General features: G+C 28.2%; 1 protein-coding gene across 10 annotated transcripts; it reads left to right on the top strand.

Annotated features, from left to right (window-relative positions):
• Window positions 1–26,755, top strand: bur (GMP synthase burgundy). Of its 10 annotated transcripts, none has more exons than XM_016072391.4 (16): window positions 1–478; window positions 9,714–9,816; window positions 9,900–9,991; window positions 11,673–11,787; window positions 12,707–12,804; window positions 12,914–13,017; window positions 15,597–15,790; window positions 15,998–16,163; window positions 18,095–18,246; window positions 18,358–18,418; window positions 19,221–19,439; window positions 19,533–19,648; window positions 20,203–20,328; window positions 20,829–20,947; window positions 22,240–22,543; window positions 26,346–26,755. In XM_016072391.4, exons 2-16 carry the CDS (start codon window positions 9,727–9,729, stop codon window positions 26,445–26,447), a joined length of 2,058 nt encoding a protein of 685 aa, XP_015927877.1. In that variant the 5' UTR covers window positions 1–478; window positions 9,714–9,726; the 3' UTR covers window positions 26,448–26,755. The 10 variants fall into 10 exon arrangements, with proteins under 10 accessions (XP_015927877.1, XP_015927875.1, XP_071040111.1 ...); XM_016072389.3 differs by having other exon boundaries at window positions 468–775; XM_071184010.1 differs by lacking the exon at window positions 1–478 and adding an exon at window positions 1,805–1,984.
• Window positions 26,756–26,955: the final 200 nt, after the last annotated feature.

Here is a 26,955-nt window from a genome sequence, read left to right as displayed (position 1 = left end):
ACTGCGATAAATTGAATCAAAGCGAACAAGCGCTACGACAAATTTGAATTAAAACGAAACAGACACTACGATAAATTGGAATCAAAAGGATCCGATAATGCTACCGGATAAAACAAATTTGCGATTTTCCACTGCCATAAAGTTATATTTTCCCCTTCAAAAATTCACAGCTATAAAATAATCCTAAATGTAATAACCAAATTAATTATTTTTATTTTAAATTTAGCAATTATAATTACTATTTTGCCATGCGTGTACATTCAAAAGCATTATCTCATTTAAATTTAAGTGTACACACCAACTCATCTTAAATGCTACAAGTGATAAACAGCTTTCTGATTATTTTTATCAGCTGAGTAAAACTGCAATTGTTCAATTTTTGTAAAAGATAAGGTCTTATCATCAATCTTCAAGGTGCTCAGATAGACTAGCTAACATTCAGTTAACTAAAAATCTTTTACCTCTTCAACTGGTTAAAGTAAGTCATGTAAAGTTTTTTCTTTAATATTGTTTTATTAGTTTATTTAATTTTGTATTTAGAATGTGATAAAGCAAAATCTTTTTCACAGTATTTTTAAAAAATAATTTATGATGGGGAATAAAATACTGTAAAAGAATTGCCGTCATAAATAATTTTTCAAAATAATTTATGACTGGTAAAAATGCAATTGTTTAATTTTTGTAAAACACTTTCTTATCATCAGTCTTCAAAGTACTTGGATAGACTAGCTATCATTCAGTTAATTTAAATTTCTTACACCATGAATTGGTTAAAGTAAGTCGCATATTTATTTTTAATGTCGCATATTTTCGTACATTTTTATTTAAAAAATTCCTTGCATTAAAATTGCGAAATTTTATTTATGATAATGTGATGAATATGACTTACAAATTTCAATCAAAGTTATAATTAATGTATTATACAATAAAATAATTAACCTATTAACACCCAAGTCAAACTTGTTTCAATAATATGTTATTTATAACAAATAAGAAACTAACTAGTACATTACTAAAAAAATCCAACCTGTAACATTTTGTTCTCTTCATATAAATCTTAAAAACTTGTTTTTGAGGAGGAATTAAAAATATTTTAAAATTTCAATAGAAATTATAATTATTTTATGATACAATAGGATGGTTAATCTATTAATATACAAGTCAAATTTGTTTCAATAATATATGTCATATATTATTGTATATTAATATTAAATAAAAAATTAACTGGAATATTACTAAAAAAAAAACAACTTCAAAAATTTTTTTCTCTGTAAAAATTTTCAAAATTCGTTTTTGAGAAGGAATGAAAAAATTTCGGCCAAAATTATAAAAAATATAATTAATTCATTATGCAATACAATGATTTACCTATTAATATCCAAGTCAAATTTGGTTCAATAATATGTTATATATTAATATTGAAAGAGGAATTTACCACTACATTACTAATATATATATAATTTAAAATATTTCGTTCTCCTTATAAAAGTTTTGAAAATTCTATTTTGTTGAGGAACGAAGTTGGGCAAAAAATATCAATGAAAATTATAATTAATATAACTAATTCATCATTCAATGTGATGATTAACCAATTAATATCGACGTCACTTTTGTCTCAATAATATGTTATGTATTAAAATTAAGTAAGAATTAACTAGAACATTACTATAAAAAAAAAAATCCAACCCAAAACATTTTGTTCTCCTTATATTTATTCTCTTTTTGGGTGGCAACTACGATGCATAATTAGTTTGTTTATGTTCTACATGGGCTTCCTGTCTGTCTCTGTGTTAAGTGAGAAATATATAGTGAAAGAATTGAAATCTTTGTGAAAGAATGTAGAATGTGTCACTTAGGAAAAGAATTTATACTTGACGGGCTAGGCTTACTTAAAATAGAATGATAAGAATAGTTGCTAACGTAAGCAAATGCCAAGTTTCAACAACCAATCAGGATCGAGATACCCACACTATGTCACCTGCAGGTATCCCATTGCGTTTATTGTAAAAGTTGGTAATTGCAATTATGTATTAATTAATAATTTTCTTTGGAGTTAGACATAGCTAATAACTGGCATCTCCATTCCTATATTGTTGTCCTAATTATTTAAATAAAACAATATAACTAATATTTATCAAAGATTTTCTAATAGCTAACAGGCACTTTTTCTTAAAAGCACGCTGTAATTCTACCATAATTGCCTCTGGTAATTTATAACGGCGTTTGATACCAATTAAATATTACCTCTATTATAAAGGTATGTTTGTATTGTCATCATGCTTGCGTTAGTAACCGTTGCTTCAATAAATATGGTTGCTTGAGCCGCGATGGTTCAGGGGATAGAGAGTTCGCTTTCCAATTCGGTGAACCGGGGTTTGATCCCAGCGATGACTGGTCGATACGAATTCCGCATCCGGCTTGCATCTGCCACAGTGCTGACGTGAAATATCCTCAGTGGTAGACGGATCATGGGTTAGAGTCCCCTTGCCTTCAGGCTAACCGTAGGAGTTTCTCGTGGCCTTCCTCTCCATGTAACGCAAATGCGGGTTAGTTCCACCAAAAAAAAGTCCTTTATGAAGGCAAATTTCTCCCAATACTTGATCCAGGAGTTCCCTTGTCTTCTGGATTGGATTCAAAATTACAAAGCTACGCAGTTGAACATTATTAATCGTAAACCCAAAAATTGGGTCGGCTGTTCAACAACGGTTATAAAAAGGGTTCTATAAAAAAAAATATGGTTGCTTCAATGCAATGTGCATCGATCTAGCATAAATTAAATTCAATGGTAAGGAAAAGGAAAAAAATGAGCTGATACTTCCTTTTTTACCTTTTGAATACAAAAATAGTTTTATTTATGTAAATAAAATTTGTTGTATGAAACCCATAATCCTAACATAGTATCTTACAGATCACAAAGTAATGTAAGCACTTAAAGTGAAACGATTCTGTATGTTTTCTTTTATACGAGCATAAAAGGGCAGTGGAGAAAGAATCGGGCTCCGATTCGGAGAGGACAGGGTTCGATCTACGATTCCGCTAAGACCTACCGAGCACAGGCGATATACGTGATCGTAAAACCTGTAAAATCGAAAGTCCTATGGTCGGTCGCTAAGCAGTACCATGGGTACGGGAATCTGGAGAAAATGTTCTTCCCCTTCAGATCTATGTCTAAATTGATGAAATGGCCACATAAAATTGTGATGACATGTCTTCGGATCATCCTCGGGTATATATTCCAGACCGTCGCCAATAGCCCATAGTGCAAATCCAGTTCGACGTAAATAAAGTACCAACGAGCATAAAAAGGAGGCTAAAAGGTATGAAACTCTTTTCTTGTTAACTACATGCACAATCAGGATTTAGAGATTTGGCGAATAGAGAGTGATGTACCAATTGCATGCGGATCCAGCATTCCCTAATTTCTAATTTGGAGGCACGTGTTCATTCACGCCAACATATTTTTGATGAAAGAAGTTATAGGAGTCAATTTCAACGGTTCAGGGGGTGACCTCAAAAATGCCAATTACTTAGAGCAGACAATATTTTAAGTTAAAAAATCAGGCACAAATATATACTTTCTTTAAATAAACATACTATTTTTTCGACGGATTCTGATTTCTAGTCCCCAAAATATAGGGGATAGCCGCAACATGAGATATGTAGTCCCAATAGTTTGGTCAGGAGAGCGTTCCAAAGTTTGGACGCCTTAATTTTAATTTTACTCTTAGCGCATTCTCGAAAATCAGACACAAAAACGTACTTTCTTTGAATAAACATACCTTTTTTTTTAATTATGGATTTGGGTTTCTGACCCCCAAAATATAGGGGTGGCCGTTATTTGGGAAATACGGTGCCGATAATTGAGGCAGAAGATTGGTTTCAAGTTTGAACCTCTTAATGCTAATTTTACTTTTTGCGTATTTTGCTATATCTCGAAAACTTATAAAAAGCTAATAAAAAATTTTTTTACACAATAAAAAAATTCTTTTTTCCAAAGTTAATTCCATACAAAAAATAACTTTAACTAATTATTCTTTATTAAAATATTTAATAATAGTAAAAAAAAAAAAATTTATCTGTGAGATATACAGTTTTTTTACATAATTTTAAATAATTTAATTTTGTAAATCAAAATCAAATCAAAAGCAAAATCAGTCAAATATTTCCTGAAAAATCGAATTTTAACTGTACGAATTTTTTAAAACTACTAGTTAAAAAGAATTCGTATGTATTTTTCAGGAATTATTTAACTATTCACTCAAATTTTGTGTTTTGTCAATGGGATACCTGCAAGTGACGTAGTGTGGCTGTCTTGATCCTGGTTGGTTGTTTAAATGTGGCATTTGTTTACGCTATCAACTATTCTTTCCATTTTATTTCGAGTAGGCCAATCACGTTAAGTATTACTTCTTTTAAGTGACAGATTTTATTCTCTTTCTCAAAGATTTCAATTCTTTTACTATAGATTTCTAAATTATCAAAAAGACAGGCACGAAAACAAACTAATTATGCATTCAAGTTGCCAAGTAGACAAAACAAAAATATATCTCGATTACAATAAAATACATCAACAAATAATAAATCTATGTTAAGTAAAAGATGTAGAGAGAATTTATATATTTTAATAAATTTGATGTGTGATACAGCACTGTATTTAATTAACTTCATGTTCATTAACAATTTAACTTATGACGTTCTCGTGTCTGATTTCGTAGCTTAAAATATTGTCTGCATTAATCAATTAGTATATTTAAAGTCACCCCTATCATTATTGAATCCTAGAACAAGAAGATCCGATCAATGTATCAAAAGTTATCAGGGATGGTCCGTTTTTCTTTTTTTATTATTTATTTCTATCTTATCATTTATTTATTATTATTAAATTTTTTTTGTTCAATGTACAGTGTAAGCTTTTCACAAAGGAGCATTCTCATTGCCTTTATTTCTTTACTTGCAAAAAAAATCGCATGCGGACTAAAACCTAATTGGCGAGTTTTTTTTATGGTAAATATTTTCTACCAATCTGATTCTAGCAAGGGTTCTCATCACTTTGGGGCACACTCAGTTTTTCTGCCCTCCTGCAATATGATCTCAGATTTAAAAGGGCTTTTCGGAATCATTTTAAGTTTTAAATACGTAAGAACTGAAATTCGTCGTACTTGACATTGCAATATGCATTGCTTAGCTTTGAATAAGATTTTGAAACTTTAATGTTTTTTAAAACATATCTCGATAATTTCATACGATTTGGTTCAAATTTAATGAAAGTATGTTATTATTATAGTTTTCATGACTCTTATTTATTTTCAATCGCATTTATTATTTTTGATTGACTGATTTGTCAGTTTGTTAAAAATATAAGTAATTAAAAAAAACGTAAGCCGCGGCTAGTCAAGGGACGAAGCACTCGCCTCCCATTGAGGTGAGTCCGGTTCGAATCTCAACGATAGCTCATAGATACGAATTCTGCTTTCGTTTTGCACCAACCACTGTGCTGACGTAAAATATTCTTAATGGAGCACAAGTTATGGGTTGAAATCCTTTTGCCGTCGGGCTAACCATATGAGGCTTTCATCTCCATGTAACTCAAAAGTTGGTTATTTCCTTCAAAAAGTCCTCCACGAAGGCTAATTTGTCCCACTGCATGATTCAGGAGTTCCCTTGTATTCTGGGTTGGGTTCAAAGCTCAACGCCGGTTGTAAAATAAAATAACTTTAGAGATGATCCTGTTCAATTTTCAGATAAATCGAATAAAAATTTTGGAAGCTATGGGATGTATATCGTAATTAGCATAAGAAATTGGGAGTACGTATTTCAAGAAGAAAAACACTTCGGTCTGGAGTTTCCTTTCCATAAATTTGGCGCTCCTTTAAATCTGCCTCCGGGGATAAATGTCCCTTCCTGCCCTCCGCTAGCAACGCCACCGCTCAACTACGAATTTAAATAGTTACCATTGTCTAAGAAACTATCCTGTTCTTCGCTGATGATCAGGTATACATTTTTTGAAGATTATAGTCTTTTTGTAGAAACAATAATAATCCAGCAAGACAGTAAGGGGCAAAGGAAGTTAACCCCCTCAGGCGATGCTAACAATATGGCAATTTTCACCCCAGATCTTATCAGGAACAAGTAAAAAATAAAAAAGACCTTTTATATCGGTTTTTAATATGACGTTCACGTTTTGCTTCTGTACAATTATTATTCTTGATTTAAGACCGTTCAGCTAACTACTTGAATTCGGCTCGTCGGGGCGCTGAAGGCGTTAATAATGCTGAATTTAAAAATATGCGTCGTTTATAATAAAGCTCGGAGCTGATTTATTACTCATGTATTAAAGTTTTTGGGTGAACAAAAGTTAAATCTAAATTTTATCAACAGTGTAAAAATGCCAGAATGTTTTGTTTTTCTTAATTTTTTACCTCGAGCCTGTGTTTAGCGTATCGGCAGCAAGAAAGCGTGAAAGTCACGTTAAAATGTTTGTATTAAGTTTTTTCAGAATTTACTTTTGTTTATGTATTCTAAACTCCCATTGAGATTCATAAATTTTGTTCAGAATTTTGATGGATTGGGAAAGCAAAATATGTACTACAATACGGTAAACAAACATAATTATTTTTTCTTTTTTTTCTCTTTTGCAAAAGAAAACTGTTTATTTTGTGCTTATTCGCCAAGCTATGTTTGGCAACACAATGTCAGACTCGGTCTGTGTGGTTTCAAGTAAATGCATTTTCTGTGTAGTGTTAAATAATATATTTAATGAACAGAATTTTAATGAAGTAATTTTGGTATCAGACTGCAAAGAATTTTATGTGGCCGGCATGTCGCAGCAGCAGGCCAAAACTTTTGAAATTTTGGAAAAGTAAAGACGGTCTGAAGAAAAAAAACAGGTCTGGTTATATTGATAGGCACCCTGTCATCACAACGGAAAAGTGCCTGACACACGATATTTCTATTAAATCTATTGAAATTAATGTCACTCTGGTTTTTAATTGTTTGAAAGCTTTTAAATTTAACATTTACGCTAATTTTATTCTATTAATGATTTCTAGTTCTCAAAGCTGTAAGTTTTACGCCTGATAAACATGTATTACAATTGTCAGAATATATTCTTTCTATTATATTAATTGTAGCAGCTGTTATTTTTTTAATATCTCTGTTATTTATAATAGAATAATATGTAATGATCTTAATTTGTTTAAATTGTTATATTAATTCTCCCCAGTTTTAACGCTCTTCGACGTAATAATTCATTGCTCTATAATTTATGAAGTTTTAATTTTGAAAAGAAAAGCTGCTATTCCCTTTCCCATATTTAATATTTCATAAAATATTAGAATATTATAATCCTAAAGTTTTACGATATTATAAACTTTGCAACTCTCTAATTATGTTAAGTTTTTATTTCAAGTTACCTTTGTGTTTCACCATCTGAGTTTTCTAGACTCTAATTAACTGCTATTTTAAAAGATCATTAAGAAATGGGGTGAAGTTGCAATATTATATAGTTATTTGTTCATGAGTGAACTTATCGAAAATGAATTTTAAGCTTTATTCATGTATGTGAATCTTTAGATTGGCTCATGTGTTTTTTTATTTTTCTTCATATTTGAGTACAGTAAAATAAGAAATAATTTTTAAAAATGTATATGGTTTTCCTTTTTTTTTGTATTATAAATATTATGGTCATCAAATTTCTTTTGTTTATTCAAGTATCTTTAGTTTTAGAAAAATGAAGCTTATAATTTTCTAAGTAACATTATTTTATGTATTGTTTTGAAACTTTTTCTTTATTAAATAACTAGATTAGCCTTGATTAAACAGAGTCTTAATTAAGAGGTATTTTTAATTTTTCTTGGTTACTTTTAAAAGTGGATGGTATGATCCAAGTTTTTATTTCAAGTTACCATCTGAGTTTTAATTAACTGCTAAAAGATCCTAAGGAAAAGGGGGTAAAGCTGCAATAACAAAGTTATTTGTTTTATGAGTAAACTTATCAAAAATGAATGTTAGTTTTATTAATATGATGTATGATTAAATCATGTGTTTTTATATTTATTCATATCAGAACATAGTAAAATGTGAAATAATTTTTAAGAACATATATGACTTTCATTTTTTTAAAATTTTTATTATTATTTCTTTTTACTATTTAAATATTTTTAGTTTTAGGAAAAAAGCCCAATAATAAACTTTTTTATTAAATAACTAGATTAGCCTTGGATAAATAGAGTCTGAGTTAAGAGGTATTTTAACTTTTTTTTGGTTAATTTTAAAAATGAATTGTTTTTTATTTTTATTTATAGAGATTAAAAATCAACAAGCTGGTGTGTTTCCAGATTATTGCTAGGCTGTGCAGTGTTTTGCATGCTTTGTGTTATGTTGATAATTAATTTGATAATATTAATGTTAGTTTTACAACTTAACTCATAATAATTAAAAATAAATTTGAAACTATATAAACATATCAAGGAAGATAATGTTAAATGGAGAATCAAAATAATAAAATTGAAATAGGCCTAAATCTGTAATGCTGACAAAACAAAATTTACTGGGATCAAGCAATTGAATAATTATTTTATAAATCATAGTAAATTTCAGTTGATAACTTTGATTTTACTACTGATAACTGTAATGACCTACTATATTGCTGATAACCCTTTTTTGTTACAAGTGGTGATTTTTAAGAATAATTATTTTTTTTTTTAACCAAAATTATAGTAGGTCAGTTATTGTGATAGTTTGTTTTCTTTTGTACTGAAAATACCTCCCATTCATCTTATTCAGAGCTTAGGAAATACCTCAATTTTTTTTATTAATTTTTCAAATTTTTTATTTCACAGCTAGAAATGAACTATTAATCTGTTTAGAGTATGTGAAAATGGATAAAGTTGCATTAATATTTTTCTTGGCCAAATATGTAAGGATGCCTGATAATAAATTCCTAAAGTTCGCAACTATAATTTTGTCACGGCCAAAAATGGCAGAATATACCTATTTTTGTCAATAAATTAGCATTACTGTCTAACACTCAATTGAACAGGTGGCCAGTACAAAATTTTTATTTTAGTGATATTACAGATTATGCATTGGTAACTTTTTGGTTTGTACAGTGTTTAAACTATTTTTTAAATATATAAGCAATTCAATTTTATGATAAAGTAATAAGATAACCATATTTAACTGGCCCCTCTTATTAATGTTTAATTTTATAGTTTTAACCAAATTTTTTTGTCATAAGCCTAGTATAGATAAATTGTTGAATATTAGTATTAGGTTTTTGTCCAATTTATTTTCCGATAGCTCATAATATGTTAGGAAAATAAAGCATTTAATAAATTTTATAGGACTGTTAATTGATTAAAATAAAACAGTTTATAATGCGAAAAATGCTGGATTTCTTCAAGAAAATATTTTTGATGAAGAAGGAAAATAAAGTATTTGAAAGAAAATGAAATACATTTATATTACGACATAAAAATTATGCAAAATAAGTATATAAGTGCTCTGATATTCAATTGTATTTTAATTATTATTAAAAGTAACAAAGTATATAACTGTTAAATAAGTAGTTCAGAAAAATTTTATTTAAATTATTTCAGAGTAATTTTGCCTTACCTATTTATTTATCTATGCAGAGTCAGTGGAAAGTTCATTTGTGTGTGCAGAATCATTGTTCATCAGTTATAAGTTGTTTTTATTATTTTTTATTTTAGAGAGAGCTGCGTCATGCAGGATTCAAAATCAGCAAACTGTGTTAATGGAGCTTTCCACTCTGAAAGAGTTGTCATCTTAGATGCTGGAGCCCAATATGGAAAAGTGAGTTAAATATTCTCAATTTATTGTTGGTTTTTTAAAATGCGTTAAACTCTTTTAAACCATGTGAATTTATTTAAATTTAGGTCATTGACCGCAGGGTTAGAGAATTGGCGGTCGAAACAGAAATTCTTCCCCTAAATACACCTGCTGAAACTCTTCTTTCTCAAGGCTTTAGGTAATTAATGTTTAAATATAATTTTTTGTCATATTTAAACTGATAATGATAAAATTTTTCAAGATAATAGTTTGGGGAAAAATATGTTAAGAAACTATATTAATTTTTTTGCATTTGATTTTTATTTTATTTCTTTTTGATCGCAATGGTGATAGTAAAATGTTATGCTAAGGTTCAAGCCAGTATGGCGACAATTGTTGCCAAATGTTCTATAAATGTCACTAAAATCATATGTGTAGGCAAGTTTGTCGCCTTGAAACATGTGGAATTAACTAAATCGTAACATAAAAAAAAAATTTTTGCATCAAATTTCATCCATTCAACAGTCCCTCATATGATGATAAGTACCAAGTTTTTTCAGTTTCAAGAAGAAATACTTGAAATTGGTTGCTTTAATGAAATGAAAATTCAACCATGAACTCCCATGTAATTATGTAATTCAACCCTGTAATTATAAAATTTGACATCTTTTTCTCACAAGTTTGTCTACTATATTAAGTTTTTGGACAACTAAATGAATACCTAAATTGTCCTATTGAATCATTAAATGTTCATTGCTGGTGTGAACCTTAATTATGATACATAGATTATTTTTAATTATAAAATTAATTATGTTTTACATGATAATTGAAGAAAATATTATATCCATTGTGGACAATGCTTTTTTTAAAATTCCTCTAAACAGATTGTTATTTAAATCATAATATTCTATTGCAACATAATGCAGAATAAGTAAATCAGATAATTTTTGATTTTATTATGGTAAAGCAGCAAGTAATAAAAAAAATAAAAAAAGATATGTTCATTTTCAATTTTAAACTTTTATCCTGTCATATTAAAATTATGGAATGTAATTGAATAAAACAAAATAAATAATATACAAAAATTAGTTTTGGGTGTTTGAAAGGTAAAAAATTTATTTTGGTGACAAATTTATTGATGAAAATTTTTGAAATATGCTTGCATAGTTTAGACTTTCTTTTTGCTGCTAGTTTATATTGAAAATATTCCTCATAAAAATATAATTTGATTTTTTTTTATTTTTTATTAATACTTCTGTTCTGAATGTGTTCTTAGGTTATAATATATTTAAGGTTACTTTTATGTTTCTTATTCCCAAAATTTTATTTTCCCTTGTGGCTTATGATTAAATATAAAAATTTGTCTGGTAAAAAATGGTTTTAATTTTTAAATATTTCTAACAAAAGAAAAAATGAAACGCAGATTTTTATAAACATTATTTTGAGGCTGATTTTTATATGCATATTTTATTTTATAAACATTTACTTTAAAATATGATGTAGAATCACAATTGCATAACATAAATATATAAAATTAAATTGTTATACAAGTTTGTAGAGGGAATTATTTCAATTCTAATTTTATTTTTATTTAACTGCTCTATATAGCTATAAACATATTTCCTTTATTTTTTAATCCCTATTATTCAGAATTTTTTATTTACCTGTTAAATGAATTAGTTTTATTGTGTTTTTGAATCTTTATTAAGATAAACTTGAATTTCAGATTTTATGAACAGAATTCTAATTGCTGAAAATCTGAAACAAATTTTAAAAAATAAAGGAATATGAAGGCACAAAATAAAATTTTTTTAAAGCATAACAAGCTTGAGATTTGTTTAAATATTAGTAATCATGTTTTTTATTTAACTTTTTCATAGGGCTATTATTATATCTGGAGGCCCAAGTTCTGTTAATGCTGCTGAGGCTTCCAGCCATGATCCACAGATATTCACATGTGGTTTACCAATCTTAGGAATATGTTATGGCATGCAGGTAAAATTTTCAATTTATTGCTCAAGTTTCTTTTCTGTTTAAATTTTAAATATTTAATTAAAATGTTTAAAGTTTACTTCTTCTACATTTTATTAATTTGAACAAGATAAAAAAAAACTTCAGTTTTGAATTTTACTCACTGTCGTGGACCAGTCTAACTTTGGAATTGATCGTTGTGAACTTGGTGTAAGATTTGAAGCTGTTAAATCAGAAGTTGTTCCAATTTTAAGATTGATAATTCTTGGCTTAGATCGGTTTTAAAATTGATAACTCTGGTCTTGAATCAGCTTTGAAACTAATTAATTTGGACATGCTTAGCTTTGAACTTAAAGCAACTGAACTTGCCATTTTTTAGCAGAAACAACTAGATTTTTCAAAGCTAATCAGAAAAATCTTGGAACAGAAACAATTTCCAAAACTAAATTATTTTTTTTTTTTTTTTTTTTTTGTAATGAAATGTTTAGGATTATGAAGTAGGAAAAGAGTATCATTTGTTCTTTTAGTATAAAAGTTTCTTAAAAGTAGCATCCTCTGATAATATGTAACATTTAGACTTCAATGTTACCTGCCTGTAGAAAAATCAACTATGAATCTATGTTTCAAGAACATACTTAGTTGAATATACTTAGAGATTAAAAAGAGATAGGTATATATTAGTCGAATATACTTAGAAGTTAAAATTGATAATTAAATTGATAAAAAGAAATAGTTTCACTTTTTTTTTTAATGAGCCTTGAAATTACAGAAATTATTTGTGCGATTATGAGTCTTATTTATATTTTGAAGGAAAGCTAACCACATATTTGACAATAAAATATATATATTTTTTTACATCAAAGAGAATAAATATGAAAGTTCAGTTCACTGAAAAATTTAAGACATTTTACAAAAAAATTAGTAATTCATACCTTAAATCTAGATGATCAACAAACATTATGGAGGAACTGTCCAAAAGAAAGACTCCAGAGAAGATGGACAATTTGTTATTCAAGTTGACACAACTTCTGCTCTATTTAAGTTAGTACTTTTTATTTTGAAAACTAATTTTATTGTTCTAGTATTTTAAAAATATCTGCATTGTTTTCATTATGTGGCAAACTTTATAACAATTGTGAAACATTTTCAGAGGTTTGGAAAAGGAAGAGTTAGTTTTATTAACTCATGGAGATAGTACGGATAAAGTTGCTGATACCTTTAAAGTGACTGCAAAATCGGGTAACCACATTGCAGGTATGATTATAGTTATCTAAAGATAATTTTTAAAAAAATTATGTTGAATGTAAAACATTTTTATGCACGTAACAAGAATTCCATAATATGCATACTATCTTTTATGAAATGATCTTTGGTTTACTACACTTTATTATCATAACTATCTAAAGTGTTAAAGTAGAAATTTAAGTTTCACAAGAAAATTAGTTTAACACTACTGTTATTTATTTTCTGCTTTTCTTTCTAATTCTAAAAAAAAAAAAAAAATATTAATTAAGTAATGGTTAAAATTGCAAGGACATTTCAGAAATTCAATACAATGGAAAATGATGTTTAATCTTTTTTTCATTTTTGTATTTAAACCAGAAATATATTTATTATTAATGGAAAAAGCCTGTAAGAAAAGAAGAAAAAAAATGCTACAGTTTTAATAATTGTATTGAAAGTTATATTTTTGATTTTCAATTTGTTAAGTTCATTTAATAATACTTGATATAAATAAAGGCATATTTATTTATTATATTTACAGTATTTATTATAAATACAAAAATCTGTAATGAAATATCCCTATCAGCGAAATAACATAGGGCCCTTGGGTTCAATAAGGGTTCAGAGAGTCGTTATTTTTTTATACTGGCCCTGTGTGGAATTTCTGATTCATCCAATAATTTACAGCCACTTTACAAGCAATATAGGCCTATATAGAATTTTCAGATTCACCTGGTATTTGATTTTCATTATCCAGCCAAAATAGGCCCTATATTGTCCCCATAAAGGCTAATATTGGTTCTTTTTAGGACCAATGTTAAAAAATCTAGATATTCCAATATTGATCCCTCTGTGCATGTTCATATAGGACCCCATATTGAACCAATTTATAGCCTAACTGGGGCAAATGTAAAATTATTGCTAGGGATGTGTTTCAGTAATTAATTATTTTATACAATTTTTATCTTGTGAGGACTATTTAAAAGATTTTATGTGGATTAAATAATTAAATTAATGTCAAATAAATGTAATTATATCATCTTTTTCTTTTTTATTTCACATTATTTAAAATTAATGGACATAGTTAAAAAAAAGATAGAAAAATTAAGCCTTGATACAATTTTTGCTTATTCTCATGTAGAATAACCTGATAAATTCAAATAGGGTCCCCATTATTCTTATTACTTACTATTTCTTGAGGACACCACTCTTTGATGAAATTTATAGGCCACGAATTCGATAATCCAATTGATAAGTTTATCCTTTGCCTCTCTACCAAATCAATTTCAAAGTTAATCATTATTAAGAATGAAGTAGAAAAGAAAAATCCCCTTAAATATCTTCCTTGTTATAGTAGTTTCATGTTTTAGAACTTTTCATCTCTATTAAGATGATTTTTTGCAGCTGAAATAACACTTTTCTCTCATCCATATCTAATTCATAACCATAAAATTGTCAAAAAGATAAAATCTGGTGTGATTGTTTGTCGAAAATTATGTTCATATTTGGAATTGGAAGCAATTTTATCTAAAAAGTGGAATGGTGTCAGGGAGGATTGTCTTGCAGAGCAGTATAATTGGTTCATCTTGTAGACTTTTTTTTATTTTTAATATAGCAAGATAAGAGTGAATGCAGTTCTTTTTTCGAAAACAAGGAAGAAAGGAGATAATGCAAACAAAAACCTATGACAAGCAAAATATGAACAAATAAAACTGAACAATAAAAGGAAACACTAAAGCAGTTAAACTAAATAAAAGTTCTCTAGCCTCCCAATAGCAGGAGTAAATAGATTCTTCCTTTAGAGGTAGGCAGGAGGAGAGTTGCCAGTTTGCTGCTGCACAGCGTGAAAGCAGGGTTATTAAAGCCTGTCGTGCATAGTCGTCATTTGAAATGCAGCTACCACATTATGCCTAGGATAATCTGCGAGATTAAGGATGATTTCACTTCAGGGCTTTTCTCCCGATCTTTCTTTAACTTACGTAGATGTAGAACTCTTTTAGCCAAATTGATCCTTGAAGCAACATAGCTATAGCAAATTTTCTTAAAAGATGTTTTTTTTTTTTGTACTGTATGCCTTTTTTTCTGCTAATTTATGCAATAGTTTCTTGGTTACCTGTGCAATCGTTTCTTGTTGTCTAGCGGTGGTGGTAGGGCGGAATCCACTGCAAGACAACGTTTTGTGACGATTCCATAGTAAAGACCTACTTAGTTTTACTAAGACAGAATCAGGAGGTTGTCTGCAATTGGCAAAAAAAAAAAGGGATCACAGATTAAAACGAAAATCTGACCAAAGAGATGGAGTCAAGCATTTAAATGATCTGTTTATTCTTGCTTTGGCAACTTCTCCAAAAAATTCAGATTTTGCAACTTCCAGATGATAGTTGGGGAAAATGTTTTGAATGGATACCAGTACCATTGGCATCTAGTTTATCTTGTAGACTTATTGATTAATTTTAGGTCTAATAAAGGAAATCCTAAAAACGCAAGTCAGTTTACATGTATATTAACACTTTAATCTTTTTATTTTTAAATAAAAAATTTAGTGTCAACTTGTATATAGTATTTTTCTACCTAAATGTTAATTTATATTTTGAAATGTTTTCTTTTAGCTATTGCCAATGAAAAGCTCAAGATCTATGGTGTTCAATTTCATCCTGAAGTAGATTTGACCACAAATGGTAAACTAATGATGAAAAACTTCTTGTATAACATTGTTGGTTTGACTGGAAATTTCACTATGCAGTCTCGTGAAACTGAGTGCATTGAATTTATTAGGAAAACTGTTGGAAAAAATAAAGTACTAGTAAGTACCCATTTTGTTTTATTTAACTCCTAATCAATTATAAATTTAATACATATCCACTACCAATGTTAGTTATTTCAATAGAATTTTTGTAAAATGTAATTTTTATTAATATTTTTACTTAACAAAATCAATCAGTTTTCTAAATATTTCTCTATATTGTAAGACCATAAAGTTATTGTTTACATTTGTATAATTTTGTTTTAGATGTTAGTAAGTGGTGGTGTTGACTCAACTGTGTGTGCTGCTTTGCTGAATCGAGCACTGAAAGAAGATCAAGTAATAGCTATTCATATAGATAATGGATTTATGAGAAAGAATGAAAGCATACAAGTAGAGTTGTCCTTAAAAAAATTGGGATTAAAATTGAGAGGTATTTATTTGTCAAATTTATCATTGAAATATTTTTGTTTTATCTAATATTTGGTATTGTTCTTTTTAACAGTTTACCCAAACATAACTAAAAATAATTTTTATCATTTTTAATTTTAATAAATACACTTTAAATATTAAATTTAATTCGTGCTTAACAAGATTATTAAAAAAAAAGTTTTGAATATTAGTGAATACTTATATAGTTGTGCAGTCCAATTTTGTGTTTAAAATAATTGAGGTACTAATTACTAAATATATAAGCAAATAATATGTTTACAAATATGTGGACAGATATTATATAAATTATTCATCACAAACAGCACATTTTCATCACAAATAGCAGAGCAGCGTTCGTGGCCCATGGATTGGAACCACAGCATTATATTATTATTAGGTAATATGTGGAGCTTATAATGTAATTTGACTTCAATTAAATATTCAGAGATGCTGCTCTTCATTTTGGAGTTTCTGATTATGTTGGGATATTTAAGATTAATATAAAGATTTTTCAGTTCATTTTTTAAATCTTTAGCATTTTAGAATAGTGCATTTTTATGTTATAAGATTCTGAACACCATCAATCTTAAAGGGATTTCTAATTGACAATATTATAAATGTAACCTAAATATTCTAATTTTGCAATTTTTAATTTGATTAATTTGCACTTAATTTTTTTTAATAACCTTCTTATATTACACTTAATTTTGATGATATTGACTTTTGGTTACTGGCTTGTACAGGATGGATGTGACCTTGCCAGTAGCTAAACTAACTGCAGTATAGCTCTCTGGAGTAATACCACGCATAAAACATAGTAAGGTTGTAAAGGCCATTACTGAAGTTCGTACGAAAATAAATAAATATCTTATTTTCTGCCTATCTTCTTTTTCTTTAATTAAGAGAAAATGATAAATAATCATCTTATTTTGCACTGTTGAAAGTAAATTTTTTTTTTTGCATTAAATGTTTGTATAATTATAACTTTCAGGTGGAAAATATTTATTGCATTCAAATTGAATGAAATTATTAGATTGAAAAAGTTAAAAATAAATATGTTTTTCAAAGTTTTTCTTTTTTTTTACTCATTTTTTTAAAATCTTTTTAATTAAACTAATTATTGGATAAATAGTGTAAAACAGATTTTTAAATTTTTCTAAATAAAATTTAAGTTATATTTATATTTTCTTGAGATATGCAATTTTACTTCTTTTTGTTATCCATTGGGTATAATGTTTGTCTTAACCCCTTAACGATCGGTTAATTTTCAAGAAAACGGTGCCTATTTTGCCAAATACACATATTTGATTAGTGCTGACATCTATTTGAAAATAAACTATCTACAATTACCTTAAATATCCTGGTACAGCCACTTGGTGTGTAAAATAAGTAATAAAAATTTTTCCGGGCAAAAGAAATGAATTAGTTTTATTCTTATTGGCACATTACTACTGAATACTCTATCCCGGAAATTTCACGAGATCGAGAAATAGAGGACGAAACCCACCTCGTCAGCAAGAAGCAAGGGGTTAATGAATTTTTTTTTTTTATACTTTGTTGCATCAGATTTTGTTTAAATGTTACATGGTAATGAAATTATGGCTCTAGTGCCCTTAAAATCTCCATTCAATCCAAAGAATATTTTTTTTGTGTTGTTGAATTAACATATTAAATAATAGTTTAGTTTTGTTTTCTTCATTTTATTATAAAACATAATTTAATTTTTCTGATAAAGAGCTTTACTGAAACGTTGATATATATGAATTTATTGAATTTATGTAATAAACAATGAAAATACTCATGAATTGTTAAAAACTAATTTGTTATATTTTTTTTAAACAAAATTCTTTTATTCAACATAAAATAATTTTAAATTTCGATTACCATTTTTTTTTTTCATTTAGTATTGAATGTTTCTGATTTTTTATTTAGTATTGAATGCCTCCCAGAATTTTTACAATGGGTCAACTACTGTGCCAGTAGATAGAAAAGATCCAAATGGAAGAAAGAGAGATACACAATTGCTTTGCATGACTGGAGATCCAGAAGAAAAGCGTAAAATTATTGGTGACACCTTCATGCGGGTAACCATTTGTTTTTATTCTTTCTATTTTTCTCTCCAGAAATTCTATTTATCGAGTATTAAAAAAAAGGAGTTTTGTATTTACGCAAGCCTTTATTTATTATATTTTTAGGTTGCAAATGACATTATATCAGATCTAAATTTGAAACCCGAAGAAACTCTGCTTGGTCAAGGTCAGTACAAATATATTTTATATGTACAGGCTTAAGTATGAACCTTGTTAAAATTTATTTTGTTATTTGAATTTAACACCAATCAAGATTTTTTTCAAAATTAATATTTTTAAGCAAAAAAAAATTGAATTCCGGCATCCATAAAGTACGAGTTGCTGGGCGTTAAACATGTTGGCGCTGGTATTGTGCAAATTTTGTTTAAATCAGATTTTTTTTTAACATTTACCAATCGAATCTCAGAGAAATAAATTAATGTTTAATGTTATTTAAAAACAATATAGTTTGTAATATTCTTAACTAAAAATGGTTAAAATTATTAAATAATTATTAAAACTTAAAGCTGAATAAGTAAAATCATAGTTGTTTTTATTATACAGCAAATTATTTTACATACAGCTAGTGGATAGTTATAATTTGAAAGCTTTATGTGTCGCTTTTATTAACATTTAGTCTTTATTTTTTATTTGTCTTATTTTGGCCGTCAAATAATTTACATACATTACCCCATTAGAAAAATCTTTAAAAATCAGTGAAATCAAAAAAAGAGCAGGTCTAGAGATCAAGATTGTTGTTTACATTTATATTGAAAACACCATCCATTGAAAATGTCTTCAAATTAGTGTTTGATTATTTAAAAAATAAAATAGTTTTAATAAATATATTTATTTTATTATTTTATAACAAAAAAAAACATTTTTAACTATGCCAACTTTGGATGTAGGTGTATAAAGGGCTGGAAGATTCATAAATTTTCATAACTTTGCCAAATATCCATTATAAACAATTATTTAATTATTCTTAGGAACGCTGCGACCCGACCTTATTGAGAGTGCCTCAGCCTTAGCAAGTTGTAATGCTGATGCTATAAAAACCCACCATAATGACACAGACTTAGTGCGAATATTGAGATCTGAAGGTCGAGTAATCGAACCCCTAAAGGATTTCCACAAGGATGAAGTGCGACTTATGGGGAAAGATTTAGGATTACCTGATGAGGTTGTGCAGCGTCATCCTTTCCCTGGTAAGTTTCAGAAAAATTGTTTCATATTCTGTTCAAAAATATTATTTAAAAAAAAAGTGTTTGTTTCATGAAACATAATTTTTTAAAATTTAGGACCGGGTCTTGCTGTGCGTGTGATTTGTGCTGATGAACCTTTCCAAGACAAGAACTTTTCTTTTACTAGTGTACTTGTTAAAGTTATTATTGAATATAAATCCTCCGTAGAAAATGTAAGTTGCGTCACAATCTTAAGTTTTTTTTATATTTTTTATTGTTGGTTTTGTGTATTGGTACAATTTGCATGTTCGCATTTAATAGCTAAATTTTCAGACTAAATAAAAAACAAATAGGGTGCATGTTTTAAATATATTTTTGCTGATAATTTTAAAGCATACTTTAAGGAATACATAGGTATGTCTGTAAAATTGTAGTTAAATCTTAATTTTTAAAGATTTTACATTATTTAATTTTCATTATCTAATGTTGTTAAAACACAGAACTTGCATTTTACAGCAAGTGTTTAAACATTATCTGTATGAAGACTCCTTTTATATGTATATAAAAAGTTTTTTTTTCTCTCTTTAGATCTTCATAAATCAATCTTATAAATCATAACCCTGTGATAATTTGCATGAATATCATAACTTTCTTTTAGTTTAAAACTACTGTAACAAAATAATTTTCCCTTGCAATTATAACTGTTTCTTCATTTTGTCTATATTTGTCTTTCGTATTTTGTTTGTATTTTAGTGGTAAATTTTTTCTTCTTTCTCTTTTATTGCAGAGTCATGGATTTGTTTTTAGAGTTAAAAGTAGCACATCGGAAGAAGAACAGGCATTTTTAACAGCTCTTTCAACCAAATATAAACTCACATCAACTGTCTTACCTATCAAAAGTGTTGGAGTTCAGGTTAGTTTTATTTCTAAGTAGTAGGAAAAAGGAATCGGACGTGGAATAAATTTTTATTTCTAAGCAAAAAAACTGTCTAGGAAAGTTAATCACACACTATGGGTCCCAAAAGAGGATATTAATTGAATAATTAAAGATTAAAAAAAAGAATTTAAAAATGCTGCATTGTGTGAAGGAAACTAACACATAAGCATAAGCATTGTTACTAATTTGGAATATTCGAGATCGAGGGGATAAATTTTGATTCTTTCTAAGCAGAACGGTAAAAGCCAGGCATTTGATTTTTTTCATTTTATCTGTTTTTAAAATCATCTGCCCCTGGCTGGTACTGAAATCTTATTTATTATCTGTTTTTGGCAAGTAATTAGATTACAAGAGTTTTTAATCTGTTTTAAGTAAAAAAGTTTTGCATCTAAATTGTTTTCTCAAAATCAATAATGAACCAAGAATGTATATTTTTCTAACTTTTTTTTTAATGATTACTTTATTCTGTTTTATAGGGTGATCAACGTACGTATAGTTATGTTGTCGGTTTATCAACAAATGATGAAATTCAGGACTGGGAAGATATGATGACTCTAGCAAAAATTATTCCTCGTGTTTGTCATAGTGTAAATAGGTAAGTTTATTATGTAAACAATTTTGATTAATTACGAAATAAACATTCGATTGTGCTGTACTTAATTTTAATTTAGATATTTTAATCATATTTTTACAATTATCTTATTTTAATGATTTTTTTTTTAATAAATATATATTTAAACAATGAAAAACATTTACTTAAGGCATTTGTTTAGATATTTTATTTTCATATTAGTTGACATTCATCTTTACTCTCATAGCTAAAAAATTTTTTTTGTTGAATACATATTTCAGTGACCTTCAATTTGATAAAATATTTTCCATCATCAAAATTTTTTTTTCTTCATTTCTGAAAAATTTAAAATGCTTTTTGATATCAATTTCTTAAAAATTCTTGAACAATTTTATGAAACCCAAATAGGCAACAATTCTTAAAAAGTGATAAGAATAATTTCTTGTAACTCCAATAAGAAACAGATTACCATGACTGAAGAAAATATCCTTTAATTATCCATTGATAAAGAAGTAAAAATGCAATATAAGTGTATAGGTAAAAATATCTTCTCATAAAATGAAAAAGATCAAAATATGTATACTTTCTTCATTAAAGTTTTTTTTAAGCTAATGAAGTTTTTCCATCAACAAAAATATCTTTCCTTTTCAGTTTCTTGGAATTATTAATTTCAAATGAAGTATTTTTATTTTTTCACACACTTTATCAAATGAGACCACACACAAGTGAATGTTAATTATTAAAAAATAATACTTTTATATACAAAATGAAACCTCTTTCAACTTCTGAACTTTTAGTCCTATGGACTTGAATTTAGTCTCAATTGATTCAGCTAAAGAACTGCTGAAGGGAAAAAAAGAAAAAAAAAAAAAACAATGACAAAACATCATTTTTATATTTTACAATTTATAGCAATATGTGGTGCCTAAATAAGTATTAGTCAGAATTATATAATTATAATTAGTATTTTTTAAACTATTAGTATTATCATCTCATGTTTGATCTCATTTGGTCCAGTGTAAAAAAAAAAAAAAAAAAAAAAAACCTCTTATAATATCAGTATTTAAGTTTCTCCTTTTTTACCTCATCTGCCAAAACACATTATGTGATTTTCATTTGAAGGTGTTTAAAACCCAAATAAACAAATAGGTCCTGGCTTGTTATTTTGAATGTGTGCATCAAACCTTTATTTAACTAATTTTGATTTTTTGTACATTCATTACTGCAAATTCAAAGCATAAGGTTGCAAATTAGGTATTTTTTTGGTGAATGTGAATTTATATAAATTTTAATCAGTACTTCAATTGTAATTGCAGGGTTTGTTTCATATTTGGCCCAGCTGTAACATATCCAGTTCAAGATATAACGCCGACTTTCCTGACACCAACTGTTCTCAGCACGTTGCGACAAGTCGACCACGTTGCTCACAATATCTTACAAAACTCTGGCCAATTGGAGAGCATATCTCAGATGCCTATAGTTTTAATACCTATTCACTTTGATAGGGATGTTGTGTCTCGAAATCCATCCTGTCAGAGATCTGCTGTGATCAGGACATTTATTACGCATGATTTTATGACTGGTATACCGGCTACACCAAATAAGCATTTACCTTTAGATGTAAGTAATTTCAATTGCCAGAATAGAACTACTAATTAAAGGCCTTATTTGAATAGTGAGACAACTCGACTGCAAAAAATTGAATTAGTAGAGTTTATGTTCATACTTGTTTTAAAACCAGTACACTTCAATCTTATTTTTGCGACCCAAACTGAGTACACGACCAATCAGATATAATAGAAGAAGCAATGAAACAATCCTTAGGCTTCAAGATTGTGTATCTCGGAAGGGACTATTATTCAAATAAGGCCTTCAATTATCACTAGGGTCATTCTATAGTACAGTACAGAACCTGTTATCCGGAAAACCAAAAAACCGGAACGAAATTTGATAAATTTTCCCGCCATTTTTTTAAACAAAAAAAAAATTGTTTTTTTTCCTTATAAGATTTTAGGATTTTTCTTTCTTTTTTGAAAGATGTTAACCTTACCACCATTTTGGAACTAATCATTAGTGTATTACTTCATCGTTTTTTCTTCTTTTTAAGATTATTTCCAAAAATGTTTTTTTTTAAGTTGGGTTTAACAATAAAAAAAATAGCTTTTTGTAGCGATTCAGAAAACCGGAAAAATCAGTTATCCGGAATAGCGATGGTCCCGATCGTTCCGGATAATCGGTTCCCTACTGTATTTAACTTATATTCCGTACATAGCTCAGGGCTGATTGTGCTCTGGAAAAAATCCGGATTTTTCGCTGACAGTGATCTGGAAGTTTCCGGAGATCGAAGGTCCAGACGTTTCAAAAAATCATTAATCACAGAAGTTTCCGGAAATCAAATTTTCAAAGGTGGAATTTAAAAACATAGTTTATTTTATTTGCCTCTAAGGGAGAGCCACAGAGATACTTTATAAGCTTATATTCATGATTAATATTCATTTTTTATCAGTAAATAGTTGTTATAATCATAAACTCAAAAAAGAAAGACATATTTGTAAATTTTAATTACTTCACCAGGTCATCATAGGTATGTGTAAAATTTTAAATATATTTTAAGTAAACTAAGAAATATTGAGAAAAAGGAAAAAAACCTTGTTTAAATTTTTTTCAATTTAAACTGTTTTTTTTTTTCTTTTTTTTTAAACTCAGGAAATTTTCCAGAATTTTGACTTGGGCTCACAATCACCCCTGATAGCTTATTTAATGAATGAAAAAAAAACTATCAATTTAATGCATATATTTTTTAGCATTATGTAGCAAAACAACTAAATGATCCTAAGGCTTCGAGTTAGTATCTCAGAAAGAACCATTATTCAAATAAGGCTTTCAATTATCACTAGAGTCATTCTATAGTATTTAATTTATATTCCGTAAGTATATATTGCTAAAAGGGAAAAAAAAAACATTTTCATTATGGAAAAAATGCTACAAATATGTCAAAATTTGGCTTTTCTTGTATATCATATATACATACTCTTCAATGATCTGTGACAAATGTTATGACTTGTGATTTATTTTTTAAATTTATATCTTATTTTATAAAGTACTATTTGGTGTTTTCTAATATTCCCCAGATTAAGAATGCTTTATATTGTTAAAACTATTGCTAATGTAAAGAATTGAAAGAATTCACTTGGTATTAATGGCAGAAGTAGATTCTCTTTTTTTTTTTATGTAAACAAAATATTATGTGACTTATTTATTTATTTAAAGTTTTCTTCCATTAAAATGAAAATTCCTATGAAATGTGCATTTCAAATTGTAGAAGTAGGAATGCAATGTACAGTGTTTCCATTACAGAAAAAAAATGAGATGGGATTTCTCACCTTTTCTCTGTGTTCTGCTGTTCGCACTGGTTCTGAACAATACTGGTAAATAGGGAAGCTAGATAACAAGGATTGATGTTGAAAATAATGAAAGATCAAGGAAGAAAAGTGAAACAGTCTTTATTCAAAATGGCAGAAGACTATTTTTTTTCTAAAATTCGCGCATTTTGAAATTGATTAATAGAGTGCGCGATCTTCTCGCTTTAATAATTTTTTAATGCGAGAAAAGAAAAAAATAAGCAAGATTCTCGCGCTGTAGTGAATACACTGAATATAGGCAGGAATAATTCCTAAGTTTCTGACAATGATGAATGGGGTATTGGTGAACTTTTATTCTTTTTTGCCAACTATACTGTTATAGTTTTTTCTTCTTTTTCATCGGACGAAATCTGCCAACTTCAAAAATCAGAAACTGCAGGTAGTACATTTTATATCTGAGGATTCCTATTAACCGACACACTCGAGAACGGGGGAGTATGTCGGGAAATCAAAATTGTTGGATAGATGAGGGATCTTTTAAAGGCGATATCTTAATGTATATACAGTAGAAGTCCATTGGTCCGGCATCGCTCCGGAAAATGGTAAAAATTTTGGTTTTCTCCAAAAGTGTGTCTTTAAATCAAATAAAAACGCTCGAGAGCTATTCGGAAGTTTTCGGGGTAGTTCGGGATCATCCGGAAGAGCTCGGTACTAAAGCCATCCTTCTTTTGGACAATTGCAAAGCCCACCTGCCAGTAGATGAGTCAGTTTTTGGAAATATTGTTGCTACTCTGCTCCCACCTAACGTAACATCTTTGATTCAACCCATGGGTTATTCAAAATTTTAAATGCTTTTATAGAAGGTCTTGTATTCAAGGTCTGTTAAATGCCGACTGTGACGTGACTGATTTTCAAAAAAAGTTTACAGTGAAAGATGCCGTCTATGCTATTGCACTGTCTTGGAACCAGGTAAAAAATACAACACTCCAAAAATGCCAAAAGTCAAGAAAACAAAAGGACATTCGTGACTTTTTAAAATCTAAGTGAAATGTTTTACAGTACGTGTACATACATTATATGAAATGTAAAATAAACTTTGTTGTATGTATTTGCTAGTTTAATTATTAACCTAATTGTTCGTATAATTACCGCCCGATAGACCAGAATTTTTGGTAGTCAGGCACCGAGCCGGTCCCGATCATGCCGGATTATTTGACTTCTACTGTACATTGAACATAGGGTAAAAATAAATTGTAACTATAATGAAGTATTTAAAAAAAAAATTTTGTTTCATTTTTCTATCATAAATCAGGAAATTATATATGAAAAATTATACCTTTTTATTTTCTGTTGCATTTAGTTGTTTTTTATTTTTTGCAGCCATATTTCAGATTCATTGTCATACAATCTGATAAAAGTAGGTATAATAGTAGAAGGATTGCTGGAACCCTTTTGACAAATGTCTAAAAGTGGCAGTTAACCGGGTACCCGGTTAACTGCCACACAAAAAGTCAAGGATTTTGACCTTGATCGAAAATTGCCATGGAAAGTCATGATTTTTAGTGCTTATTTTTGATTCACGTTTTTTAAAAGCCCTTAAAGGTGCTTATTTTATACTGTGTTTGTAAAAAGTGCTTAATTTTCTATCTTTAAAAAAAAAAAAAAAAAAATTCTTTGTCGTTCTAAATTACAAAACAATCATGATTTTCAAAATTTTTTCTGCAATATTTATCAGAAACTAGTTTTATCATGCTTATGTAAAGTTTTTGAATTTTATGTTTATAAATTAAAACCTTTAAACGATAAGAAAAAATATTTGTTATTACTGTGCAGATCCTAATTATGATTTCTTTTTTGGAAAGTGATTACAAATATTTTTTGAGTGCTTAAAAAGTACTAAAAAGGTGCTGATTTTTTGTTGAAAAATCTAGCTACACACCCTGTAAATACTAATTAAAAATTCTGCTTCACAATTTGTATTCACATGCAGTGCTTTAGGTCAGGGGTCCCCTGGTTTTATATGTTGTTAATAATAATTTTCTGCTTTTTTTTTTCTCTAGGTCATTAAGAAGATGGTGACAGAAATGTTGAATGTTCCAGGTATTTCAAGAGTGCTGTATGACCTAACTCCCAAGCCCCCTGGCACAACTGAGTGGGAGTAATAGATGGTTTTTAGAATTTTCAAAGTTATTGGTTGGGCTTAATGAATTTGATGGAAAGTGTAAATAAAAAGCCTTACTTTTAATACATAGTGAGTCTAAAAACAAAAACTTATTGAAAAAAAAATTGAAAGAAAAACTAAAAATTATTTTGAAATATATTCTACGAAATGTGACCTGAATTTCATGTGAATGTAGAAGCTTCTGGCTGAAACTTGGAAAGTTGTTGTAATTCAGATATAGTGTCCATGTTATTATAATTCATTTTAATATCTAAATTTAATAAACATTGGTCTTGATGTGTTTGTTTATATGATGGCAGTTTTCTTTTAGTCTACCAAAAATTTATTGTATTTGTTTGATTTCTTTTCATTGTTACTTGAGTTGGTTTTCGTATGTCGGAATGATTTTGAAGGAAAGCATATTGTATTGCTAGACTTCTACAATGTGATATGGCAATCAGATTACTTATTAACAATCATTAAATTATTGCTTGTGATGAAAGTTTCGT

This window comes from Parasteatoda tepidariorum, chromosome 10, assembly GCF_982258835.1.
Source record: "Parasteatoda tepidariorum strain Cologne lab strain chromosome 10, Ptep-v5.0, whole genome shotgun sequence".
NCBI lineage: Eukaryota > Metazoa > Arthropoda > Arachnida > Araneae > Theridiidae > Parasteatoda > Parasteatoda tepidariorum.
Note: the sequence above shows the minus strand (reverse complement) of the source record. Positions and strands in the feature narration are given on the sequence as shown.

Excerpts from the sequence above, each read along its gene's own strand:
- bur (XM_016072387.4), top strand. The coding sequence starts at position 6,808 with ATGTGGCCGGCATGTCGCAGCAGCAGGCCAAAACTTTTGAAATTTTGG. Across the intron at positions 19,649-20,202 it reads ATAAATCCTCCGTAGAAAAT|AGTCATGGATTTGTTTTTAG; the intron begins GTAAGTTGCGTC and ends CTTTTATTGCAG. Across the intron at positions 22,544-26,345 it reads ATAAGCATTTACCTTTAGAT|GTCATTAAGAAGATGGTGAC; the intron begins GTAAGTAATTTC and ends TTTTTTCTCTAG.